The following is a 12,968-nucleotide window of genomic DNA, read 5'->3' as shown; positions in this document are numbered from 1 at the left end:
ATAGACTTGGGTACAATCAGCCTGCCCATACATGGATCTAATCTCGGCCGGTTCAGCAATTTCAATCCATGTATGTCAGGCTTTATCCTGAGATGTTTTTAAAAATCATTGTTTGCAATGTACATGCAGGCACCAGATGAGCTCACAATGTCTGTGATTGTGCTGCCATTAGATCACAGGCAAATGAAAGAATAGTTCTGTGCCTTCTGATCGCTGTGAACCAATCAAAAATCACAAAAACTTTGTGTGAAAAGAAAGAGAATTGGTGCTGATCAATTTTATTTCAGAACTTGTAGTGAAGTATTTAGAGTGTATAGAACCCATTGATCCCTATGCAGTAATAAGCCCCTATCAGCTTTGATTGGCTGCTATGGGGATAAAGAGTCTGTTTTTAAACAGAGAACAAACACACTCCCTATACAAACCCATTATCTATGTAAGCAAAAAATGGAAACACAATGGAAGAAAGACAATCCCTACTGCAATGTATTTTTCAACCACCTGTTTCCAAATTAGCACATTTCCCAATGTCTAGTTCTGTTCTTCCTTGGAGAAAGCAGAAATTCGGGAGTCACTCTGAGCTCGGAAGTCTTCAAGCAGATCCCGTTTATTTTTCTAGCAGAACCATCACCGGTTGCAATCCACACCGGTAACACAAATGGTTAATTTACAACAAACAAAATCAAAAATAAATAAGCTGTTTCCCTTCTCTTTTCGACACATAGAAATCCCATTACAGATATGGACGTCTGGAATAAAAGAGTGGGATCCTTGGAAAAAAAAAAAAATAATCTCAAGGTGGCTCATCAACCACTATAACATAGTCTGGGTTACAGTGACCACCTGCCATTTGAGCTAAACAGTTTTCAACTGGTTTCTTAGCAAAATAATGATTTAGGATTATGAGTTCACATTATTGATAGATTCTTTTGGACTCCAATATTTATCCTTGCTAAAACTGTCATCTCAAACAGCAAAGCCAGCAAATTAATTGGTCCCGCCAAATGGTACAAATTTACTATAGATGTGACGCTTAAAGGTCACCAGACTTCTCTGAAAGGGAACCTGTCATAAAGCAATCAGAAGCCTGAACTCCTGGTTTGCATACTATTTCCAAGGCGGTGATGTCACTTATATTTGAACTTACAGTGAAGCTGAACACGTTAGGCTTTACTGACCTGGGACTAGTATGCAGCTTTTGGAGTCTGCAAACCTTCATTTTAAGCTTCTCATGAAGGCAATTTGCTCTTGACATATTCCTTTTAAAGTGTATGTCTGGGCACATTTCCCCAGGTCGCCCAGAAATCCAGTGAGCTCCTAACTTCCATTAATGAGCTGACAACACTGTCGCCCAAGCAGCATTATCAGCCCTGCCTACGTTTTCCCCTTGTTGAGTACAGAACAACCCCTCTTTTTCTTAATCTCCATAACATAAGGAGGCGGTGTTCTGTAGTCCACACAGATGAATGGGGCAGGCATGGAAACACTGCTTGAGATTTTATTGCAACAAAGGCACTATGTTGTCAGCCCAAAGTTAGGAGCCCTTTGGATTTCTGTCAGATCAACAGGTATTCTGTAATTGCAGCATTTTTAAAGAGACAAATTATGGGGAAAATGTGCATATTGCAGAGATGTATTGAATATGTTTCTTTTTAAATTATGTTCAGGTATACACTTTAATTCACCAGAAAATCCTAATATTTTACTTTCCCATTCAAATATGTGAAAAACAGTTATGATTCATCTGTTGGCATGCTCTCTGGCTGTGAGAAGTCGATGTACAGATCCCATTACTACAGAGGTCTATTAAATTCACATTCTTTTCACAGAAGACTTCTTTTGTGTCGAGAAAAAGAGTTTGGGGAAAAAAGTGCATGAAAAATTCTATTAAAAAATATACATATTTGAACTCCCAAAGGGGACCGCCCCACCGCCATGGTCACTACCGGCTTGGTAGCAGCAACTGAATATAAAACAATAGACATGTAACCTGGGGACACAGAAGACAGCACAAGACACTCCAGAAAAGATGAAGGCAAGAAGATGGATGAGGACACAAGAGAAGAAAAGAAATAGCATATTTCCAATGGATTCCACAAGTTGACTTGTGGTTGCTGAGCTTATGGCTGGACATTCGCAGAGTTTGGCAAGGGGTTAGATGGGTGAGGAAAGGGATGCATGAGATATAGAACCATGTAATAACCAGAAGAGCTGACTAACCACTAGAAGGTCCTGCACCATAGATACGTATAGAACTGATCAAATAGCTATAGCACCAGATTTTAGATGTAGACTGTGTTTCAGTACAATTCACTACATAAAGGCCAGGTAATTAGGTAAAAGGCATTTATGTTTTTAATGGCTTTTTATGCATAAAAAAACGGTCTTCTAAGCCTAATTTTCAGAATCAAAGGGGAAGTTTATCATTTAGTTTTGAGTAGACTTATGCCTGGTATGCACAGAGATTATCGGACTAATGATTGTCCATTTTATTTTGCATGCTAGTCTCATATCAAAAATGAAGAGTTTACTAAAGTGATGAAAATTCTCATACGACAGAATAAAAATTTGGAAGTGATGTAATTGTAGTGTATTTGTATTGTATTTTTCGAACGTCAACTGTACTGATGAAACGAAAATCATACAATCTGGTATAGTATGAGAAACATTTTCATGCTTGTCCTGTGGTGGAGATTTAGAAAATTCATATTTATATCATGGAGCTTCAAGGGAACCATTGCAAGGACTCGAATTAAATTACCATGCCCCGTTTTATATATATATATATATATATATATATATATATATATATATATATTAAGGTATGTCTGTATATATATATATATATATATATATATATATATATATTTTTTTTTTTTTTTTTTAATAGGAACGTGTGTACTTAATATTTTATGGCCCGGCTTACTTCTTTTCACTGGCTGAAAAGAAAAAAAAAAAAGCTGTTTGATGTCTTCAATGGTCAGTTGATAACTAAGTCACCCTATTGTTTGAAGAGATGGCCCTATCAGACGTTGTGTCTCCACTTGGTCTTGGAGGCTTGATAGGCTAATTTCGGAACTGGTTATATTAAGATCAAAGAGGGCTAACTGTTTTAAGGCAGACACAGAGGCACCGGAAATTTAAAACCTGATCATGAACATTTAGGAGGCTTCAGAGGTAGCCAATCAGAATTTGATGCAACTCTGAACCAATGAACGTGTTTCACTTGTTGATTGGTGGAGAATGAATATAAAATAGGGGGGGGGGGGGGGGCTGTTTGAAACTCTCTTAACCTCATGGGCTGGACACCACATGGCCACAAGTAAGAATGTCTGTGTAATGTATTCTCTCATTTCTCTTTACTTTTTCCCTAACTTTTTCTATCATAGGATTTTGTCATAATATATTATTAATCTCTTGATAGCATGGGTATGATCATTACAGCAATATTTTGTATCGTTGGTAACATTGTTGTTTTAAGGTTGTATCATTTATGTTATAGTTGCTAACCTCAGATTAATACAAGTTTCTTTTCTGTACAATAGTAAGTTTAAATAAATTAGAAATAAATTGTTATCCTTTTCGCACAGGTATCATTCGTTCTTAATTTCATGGGTTGATTCATATAGATAAAGGGTTTTAATCACTTATGTTATGTATCATTAACCACATAAGTGAGGTAGGTAAACATAGCCTTGTCAGTCCCATCAGATACGATCAGATGAACTGTCATGGTTGGCTCTCGAAAGCTATGTACTAATGATCAGATTATCGTACGATCGCTTCAAAAAGCGGTATTTTTCATACGATTTTATGATCGTGTGTACTGGCCATTAGCGATGGTTTTCTAACCTGGTGACTTGTTAAGGAACTTCAAGACCTCAGGCGGATGTCTTTTCATTCCTGGCCCCACCCCATAGACCACCCTTAGGTTTCTGCTTCTGTATGCAGTCCAGAAGAGTCCAGGAGCTGAGAGAGATGACACAAATGCTCAGCATGATGGCAAGTAAAGTTACAACTGCAGCACAACCAGAAGGTCTGCTCAACATGACCCCAGAAGCTTTTTAATAAGTCTGCAAGCAATGGCATTAAACATAGCCTACAAAAAGCTCAATAATTAACATTGGGTGGGTTTGCCCTTTAAATGAAACCTATCATGAACCAAATTGAGTATATATAGAAAAAGATGCACAGGTTGCCTTCATCTAAACCACATGCCACAAACCAATAGTAGATCCAGACGCATTAAAAAGCTGAAAGACCCAGCCTGTAAAAGAAGGTTTAAGCTTTGTGTGGTGTGTCAAATTATCATGCTTTGGAAAAGCTATGGGTGCCACTGCTATCCGACATGTTCTGGTGTGTCAGGTAGTGCATCCTCTGCTGTGTGCTGTGGTTCCTTCCACCGGCTGCTAAGCCACAACAGGTCAAGGTTGTAATGCAGGTGTTGGTGGAAGAAACCACAGGACACAGCAGGGGTCATGCTATAAAACCCGTAAGTGTCAAACAGCTGCGACACTTGTAGCTTATTACAGGCTGGGTCTCTCAAATTGTTAACAGAGAAAGGGTTGATTGGCAATTCCTTTAAACGTAAAAACTCTCTTTGCCTCTTTCTACCTCCCAAGTCGCCCTATTGGACCTTTAATGTGATAGACTGTTTAAGTGTCTATTAAAGAGGTAATCATGGTGAAAGAGGCAGTGTCAAGCTCACATTTTACAGGAAAAGTGGAGATTTCCATATAACTTTGGCTACTGATATATCTGGATCTTCTGATTGTTATAAGGCATTCGCCGAAGGTTACTTATGCACATTTTTCTTCATATGTTTAATTTGAGTTGCTCATGTCAGTGACAAGTTCCTTTTAGGGTTCTATATAATTCATTTAAGGCTTTATAATTAATACATAAATGCCCACCACTGTGCTGTCCATTCCAAATACACTATTTCAGGAAAACAAAATAGAATTAGGAATAAAGGACAAGGAGATGAAATGACCATATAACAGGAAGACAGGTCTAAAGGTATAAAAACACAACAAGCATAATCCCAGGTGGGTCATCCAACCAGAGCTCAAGTTAAAAAGGGGTTAACAGGGCAACAAAGACAAATGATATCAGCTATAAATTCCCCGAAGAGGGGCCGGTAATGATCTCCCGATAAATAAATGAAGTGCCATGTTCAGCAAAAGCAAAAAAATCCATGCCCTAGGAGATGTCACTTCCACATTCGCCACTGCAAAGTTCACGCTTCGCGAATATGTGGCCCGAAGGGGGGAGAAGTGAGGGATGCCCAATAGATTGCGATGATAAATGACAGTGCAGGAGCGGATGTGCTGATCCCAACCTAAAATGTTCATACTGCAAAATTGCTGATGGATGATGGGCAACAAGGAGCCTCCCCAGATGATGCAGCAGGGCCACGGCGACCAGGAGGAAGAGGTGCTGTATGGTTAGTATTCATCCTGATCCTCTGGCTGATGCTCATCATTTTCATCCTCATCTGGGGGAGCAAATCCTTCCTGTGGAGAAACATACAAAACACCTTAAATGGATATCCAAATAATGAAAATATACAGTATATCTACAGTTGTGCTCAAGTTTACGTACCCTGGCAGAATTTAGGATTTATTGGCCATTTTTCAGAGAATATGAATGATAACACAAAAACATTTCTTTCACTCATGGTTGGTGTTTGGCTGAAGCCATTTATTAAAAAATCAACTGTGTTTACTCTTTTTAAATCATAATGACAACAGAAACTACCCAAATGACCGTGGTCAAAAGTTTACATACCATGGTGATTTTGGCCTGATAAAGGGGTTTGAATGGCTATTAAAGGTAACCATCCTCACCTATGCCCTTTTTTCTTGTAATTAGTGTGTGTGTATAAAAGGTCAATGAGTTTCTGGACTCCTGACAGACCCTTGCCTCTTTCATCCATTGCTGCACTGACGTTTCTGGATTCTGAGTCATGGGGAAAGCAAAAGAATTGTCAAAGAATCTGCGGAAAAAGGTAGTTGAACTGTATTAAAACAGGAAAGGGGTATAAAAAGATAGCCAAGGAATTGAGAATGCCAATCAGCAGTGTTCAAACACTAATCAAGAAGTGGAAAATGAGGGGTTCTGTTGAAACCAAACCATGGTCAGGTAGACCAACTAAAAATTCAGCCACAACTACCAGGAAATTTGTTTGGGATGCAAAGAAAAACCCACACATAACTTCAGGTGAAATACAGGACTCTCTGAAAACATGTGGTGTGGCTGTTTCAAGATGCACAATAAGCAGGCACTTGAAGAAAGATGGGCTGCATGGTCGAGTCGCAAGAAGAAAGCCATTACTACGCAAATGCCACAAAGTATCACGCTTAGAATATGCCAAACAGCACAGAGACAAGCCTCAAACCTTCTGGCACAGTCATTTGGAGTGATGAGATTAAAATTGAGCTTTTTGGCCACAACCATAAACTCAAAATTTGGAGAGGAGTCAACAAGGCCTATGATGAAAGATACACCATTCCTACTGTGAAACACGGAGGTGGATCGATGATGTTTTGGAAATGTGTGAGCTACAAAGGCACAGGAAATTTGGTCAAAATGTATGTCAAGATGAATGCAGTATGTTATCAAAAAATACTGGAGTAACATTTGGAGTGGCAATCTCAGTCTCCTGACCTCAATATCATTGAGCCACTCTGGGGAGATCTCAAACGCGCAGTTCATGCAAGACAGCCGAAGAATTTACAGGAACTGGAGTCTTTACGCCAAGAGGAATGGGCAGCTTTACCATCTGAGAAGATAAAGAGCCTTATCCACAAATACCACAAAATACATGAAGCTGTTGTCATTATGATTTAAAAAAACACAGTTGATTGATAATGAATGGCTTTAGCCAAACACTAACCATGAGTGAAAGAAACGTTTCATATTCTCTGAAAAATGGTCAAGAAATCATAAATTCTGACAGGGTATGTAAACTTATGAGCACAACTGTATCTAGCACACCTGTCTCTCAATCACAAATTTATTTCAAATCAAGTATTTTTAAGGAGACCTAGCATCAGATATATTTTCTCTTGCAAATCAGATTTTATTGAAGGAAACACAGGTTATACAACATTACAGAGGGCATGTGTACATATATATATATACACTACCGTTCAAAAGTTTGGGGTCACCCAAACAATTTTGTGTTTTCCATGAAAAGTCACACTTATTCACCACCATACGTTGTGAAATGAATAGAAAATAGAGTCAAGACATTGACAAGGTTAGAAATAATGATTTGTATTTGAAATAACATTGTTTTTACATCAAACTTTGCTTTCATCAAAGAATCCTCCTTTTGCAGCAATTACAGCATTGCACACCTTTGGCATTCTAGCTGTTAATTTATTGAGGTAAGCTGGAGAAATTGCACCCCACGCTTCTAGAAGCAGCTCCCACAAGTTGGATTGGTTGGATGGGCACTTCTGGCGTACCATACGGTCAAGCTGCTCCCACAACAGCTCAATGGGGTTCAGATCTGGTGACTGTGCTGGCCACTCCATTACCGATAGAATACCAGCTGCCTGCTTCTGCTGTAAATAGTTCTTGCACAATTTGGAGGTGTGTTTAGGGTCATTGTCCTGTTGTAGGATGAAATTGGCTCCAATCAAGCGCTGTCCACTGGGTATGGCATGGCGTTGCAAAATGGAGTGATAGCCTTCCTTATTCAGAATCCCTTTTACCCTGTACAAAGCTCCCACCTTACCAGCACCAAAGCAACCCCAGACCATCACATTACCTCCACCATGCTTAACAGATGGCGTCAGGCATTCTTCCAGCATCTTTTCATTTGTTCTGCGTCTCACAAACGTTCTTCTTTGTGATCCAAACACCTCAAACTTGGATTCATCCGTCCACAACACTTTTTTCCAGTCTTCCTCTGTCCAATGTCTGTGTTCTTTTGCCCATCTTAATCTTTTTCTTTTATTGGCCAGTCTCAGATATGGCTTTTTCTTTGCCACTCTGCCCTGAAGCCCAAAATCCCGCAGCCGCCTCTTCACTGTAGATGTTGACACTGGTGTTTTGCGGGTACTATTTAATGAAGATGCCAGTTGGGGACCTGTGAGGCGTCGGTTTCTCAAACTAGAGACTCTAATGTGCTTATCTTCTTGCTTAGTTGTGCAACGCGGCCTCCCACTTCTTTTTCTACTCTGGTTAGAGCCTGTTTGTGCTGTCCTCTGAAGGGAGTAGTACACACCGTTGTAGGAAATCTTCAATTTCTTTGCAATTTCTCGCATGGAATAGCCTTAATTTCTAAGAACAAGAATAGACTGTCGAGTTTCAGATGAAAGTTCTCTTTTTCTGGCCATTTTGAGCGTTTAATTGACCCCACAAATGTGATGCTCCAGAAACTCAATCTGCTCACAGGAAGGTCAGTTTTGTAGCTTCTGGAAGGAGCTAGACTGTTTTTAGATGTGTGAACATGATTGCACAAGGGTTTGCTAATCATCAATTAGCCTTCTGAGCCAATGAGCAAACACATTGTACCATTAGAACACTGGAGTGATAGTTGCTGGAAATGGGCCTCTATACACCTATGTAGATATTGCACCAAAAACTAGACATTTGCAGTTAGAATAGTCATTTACCACATTAGCAATGTATAGAGTATATTTGTTTAAAGTTAGGACTAGTTTAAAGTTAGCTTCATTTAAAAGTACAGTGCTTTTCCTTCAAAAATAAGGACATTTCAATGTGACCCCAAACTTTTGAACGGTAGTGTATATATATATATATATATATATATATATATATATATATATAAATTTGTCCAGTCATCAAAATATCAATACATTAAAAAGGAACCTAGGTTACAAAAAATTACTTTTGAGTAAAACCAACTATGTCATGGGAATGACACCATATTCCATATCATTTTACATATGACTGAAAACTGAGGTTTTGATGAAAAGAAGGAAAAATAAATAATAAAGTAAATGTAGAGATAAGGAACAACAGAAAAAGAAAAATATTGGTGGGGAAGGCATAATAGAGGTCAAAAAGTAGGAAGAAGAGAGGGAAAAGGGGATTTTTTCAAAAACTACTTTGAAATATCGATTTTAAGTTGAAAATGAACTTTGAATTTAGGAGAATTCTTATAAATGACCCAAGCAGACCCCAAAGTTTGGAAAAAAATCCAATTTATCTCTAACCTTTGCTACTAATTGTTCCATGCACTGGATATAATTTAAAGCTTCGACCCAATCCCCTAAAGTAGAAATCAAGCAGGAGTTCCAATCTTTGGGAATAAATTGATAAACTGCTGTAAGAAAAAGAAACTTAATACAGATTTCTTCACTGATGACCCTATAGTCTCTGGGATAATAGAGAGTAATGTCAACAATGGAGAATTGCGAAATGTTGTACGTTAACAATCATTATATATCGCAAACATCTTTTCCCAAAACGGAGTGATCAGAGGGCATATGAATACAAGTGCCCTGTTCAGCAAGGCATCTCCAGCATACAACTAAAGTGGAAGTTTCATTAGGCTGGGGGTGCTCAACCTGTTGCCTGTGGGCCAGATGTGGCCCTTGGTCTCTAACAAGGGAAGTGCATGCCCAGGTTTGGCAACCCATTGATCACAATCTGGACTTGCAGAACTGCCATCCCAGAGCATCAGAGTGCATCGAGCCGATGTCAGCAGCAGAGGAAGCAGGCAGACACGGAGAGAGCAGGTGTCACATAAGCAAATGGTTCCTCTGTTGTGCCATATCCAAGGTGGAGTGATGTCAAGTGCACTTCGCCTGGGACCTTTCTAGCAGCCTGTATAGTGATGCCAGCAGAAGCTGGAAAAAAGGTCAGTGTATTAAACAACACATACACTGTGCTTCTGCAAAAGGCATATTAGCACCTATAAAAAGGTTAACAAGTAGGCTGCTTTAACACTGATCCGCAGGTGCAGCGCAGTGGATCTGCGGGTTAACTGCACTGAGCCATAGACTTTTATTATAACCTGCGGGTTTAGTGTGCTTCCTGAAAGTGCACCACACCCGCAAGATATAATAAATGTCTATGGCAAAGCACAGCTAACCCACAGGAAAGCCGCAGGTGTGGATAAACCATAGCACATCTGTATTAAAACAGCAGCCTTTTAGGGGGCTCAGGACAATAAGAGCTTGTTTACATTTGCGGTTTTACCAAACCCACCCCAAACACTAGTGCAGTGTCAGGGGTAGCAATGGTAACCCCACACCATGCTCCAGGGGGACCGTGCAACCTCCCTGTCGCATTCTGTTTTACTCTTGGCTATATACAGGGAACCAATCCTCTCCATGTTCTTCCTGAAACCTCTAAAAGCCATTTTCTCCTCCTCTTCTCTCCCACCGGCATTCAGCAGCTGCAAAAGAAAAATGTTCTTTATGCTATTCAAAATAAATAAATAATTCTAAATGATTTTATTTAATTGTGGCCCGCGACCAGTTACCAAATCACTTAAGTGGCCCTTGCTCTTCAAAAGGTTAAGCACCCCTGCGTTAGGCAATAGTACCGTCTGGTGGGAATTTTGTAGTTACACCCTTGCGCTTTACAGGACATGAACAGGGTATGAGTAAGGGTGACAGGTCTGTGCCAGTCTTCTGCTGAAATGTGAATTTGACAATCTTCTTCCCACCAAAGTTGGAAAGAAGTTGGGGCCTTTTCTTTATCATTAAAGTGGTTGTAACCCTAAAAAAAAAAAAAAAAAAAAAAAATGGATCCCGTTCCCTTAACCACTTGCTTACAGGGCACTTAAACCCCCCTCCTATCCAGACCAATTTTCAGCTTTCAGCGCTGACGCACTTTGAATGACAATTGCATGCTCATACAACACTGTACCCAAATGAAATTTTTATCATTTTTTCACCACAAATAGAGCTTTCTTTTGGTGGTATTTGATCACCTCCGCAGTTTTTACTTTTTGTTAAAAAAATGTAAAAAACAATTTAAAAAAAAAAAAAAATTTATTTTTTTATATTTTCTTATAAAAAATGTAAAACGGTCATTTTTCTCCTTCATTGATGTACGCTGATGAGGCGGCAGTGATGGGCACTGATAGGCGGCAGTGATGGGCACTGATGGGTGGCAGTGATGGGCAGCACTGCCAGGTGGCACTGATTGGCACTACAGGTGGGCATTGATAGGTGGCACTTGTGAGCATTGATATGTGGCACTTGTTGGCACTGTTAGGTGGCACTGTGGGCACTGTTAGGTGGCCCTGTGGGCACTGTTAGGTAGCACTATTATGGTGGCACTGATGAGGCAGATGTGCCTCCGCCACTTGGGGACCGATGTCCCTTACATCCGAGCCGGTGATTGGCTTTTTTTTCTACTCACGCTGTCAGCGTGACCGGCCCCTTACTCGGATCGGTGATCAGCCGAGTCTCAGTGACTCGTGATCACAGCGCGCGCAGGGAGCGTGCACAGGGGAGGGCGTCATATGACGGCCTCCCGGGAATTAAGGTACGCGTTGTGGCCGTCATTCGGCCATAGCGCGGATGGCAGGTGGTTAAAGCAGTGGTCATCAACCCTGTCCTCAGGGCCCACTAACAAGCCAGGTTTGTAAGATAACTGAAATACATCACAGGTGATATCATTTGCTGCTCAGTGATTGCAGTATTCTAGACTACATCTCCCCAAGGTAATACATAAAACCTGGCCTGTTAGTGGGCCCTGAGGACAGGGTTGATGACCACTGCTTTAAAGCATGTTATACAGCACAGTCCTTGTGCTGTGTAATTTGGCCATTTCTATCACCTAAAATACCTGGCTGATGCTGCCTGGTGCTGATGAGGCAGATGTGCCTCTTCCACTTGGGGACCGATGTCCCTTACATCCGAGCCGGTGATTGGCTTTTTTTTCTACTCACGCTGTCAGCGCGAGAAAAAAAAAAACGATTACCGATCTTTTGTTTACATCATGTGATCAGCTGTCATTGGCTGACAGCTGATCACATGGTAAGGGGCCGGGACCGGCCCCTTACTCGGATCGGTGATCAGCCGAGTCTTAGTGACTCGGTGATCACAGCGCGCCCGCAGGGAGCGTGCACAGGGGAGGGCGTCATATGATGGCCTCCTGGGAATTAAGGTACGTGCTGTGGCCGTCATTCGGCCATAGCGCGGATGGCAGGTGGTTAAAGCAGTGGTCATCAACCCTGTCCTCAGGGCCCACTAACAAGCCAGGTTTGCAAGATAACTGAAATACATCACAGGTGATATCATTTGCTGCTCAGTGATTTCAGTATTCTAGACTGCATCTCCCCAAGGTAATACATAAAACCTGGCCTGTTAGTGGGCCCTGAGGACAGGGTTGATGACCACTGCTTTAAAGCATGTTATACAGCACAGTCCTTGTGCTGTGTAATTTGGCTATTTCTATCACCTAAAATACCTGGCTGATGCTGCCTGGTGCTGCCCTCCCCTTTGTAAACTGACCACATTTATCATGGCTGCTAAGCCCCTGATACTATGGTCAGTTTATGTGCCTCCGTCATCTGCTGTCTCTCCTCTCTCCCTCCCTGCCTGTCAGCTGCGACAGTGCCCACCCCTCCCTGCTGCTAAAATGACTGTGTTTTCTTGCTATAATCCCCAGTATTAGATTACATTATGTCCCCCAATGTATGTTCTTAAAAACTCTATAAAAATTATGCCTCTATATATTTTATTTCAGAGTGCTGTTCTCCTCCTCTCCTGGTGCCTGACGTCAGTGGGGGATTCTCAGCCCCTCCCGCTGTGGTTGTCGGATCAGGGAGGAGAGCAGCAAGCGGCACTTTGAAATAATGTATACAGCGGCATATTTTTTTTTAAATAACATACACTGGGGCACATAATGTACAGTAATCTAACATTGGGGATTATAGCAACCACTTTAAGTACAAAGTATACAGTATTCAAGAAATTGTATATGTCGGACTGGATGCAAAGAGTTTCAAAAGTAGTCAAAGAGGAATG

At 40.8% G+C, this 12,968-nt stretch overlaps 1 protein-coding gene across 4 annotated transcripts in view; it reads right to left on the bottom strand.

Moving 5' to 3' along the window:
* Nucleotides 1-577: 577 nt before the first annotated feature.
* Nucleotides 578-12,968, bottom strand: part of MAPRE3 (microtubule associated protein RP/EB family member 3) — a 169,563-nt gene continuing 157,172 nt past the window's right edge. For all 4 annotated transcript variants that reach the window (XM_073625050.1, XM_073625048.1, XM_073625051.1 and 1 more), the window contains one exon: nucleotides 578-5,516. In XM_073625050.1, coding sequence (XP_073481151.1) covers nucleotides 5,448-5,516 — 69 coding nt within the window. In that variant the 3' untranslated portion in view covers nucleotides 578-5,447. The remainder of the gene's footprint in view (nucleotides 5,517-12,968) is intronic.

This window comes from Aquarana catesbeiana, linkage group LG04 (assembly GCF_042186555.1).
Source record: "Aquarana catesbeiana isolate 2022-GZ linkage group LG04, ASM4218655v1, whole genome shotgun sequence".
Taxonomy (NCBI): Eukaryota; Metazoa; Chordata; class Amphibia; order Anura; family Ranidae; genus Aquarana; species Aquarana catesbeiana.
This window is presented reverse-complemented; position numbering and strand designations above follow the sequence as displayed.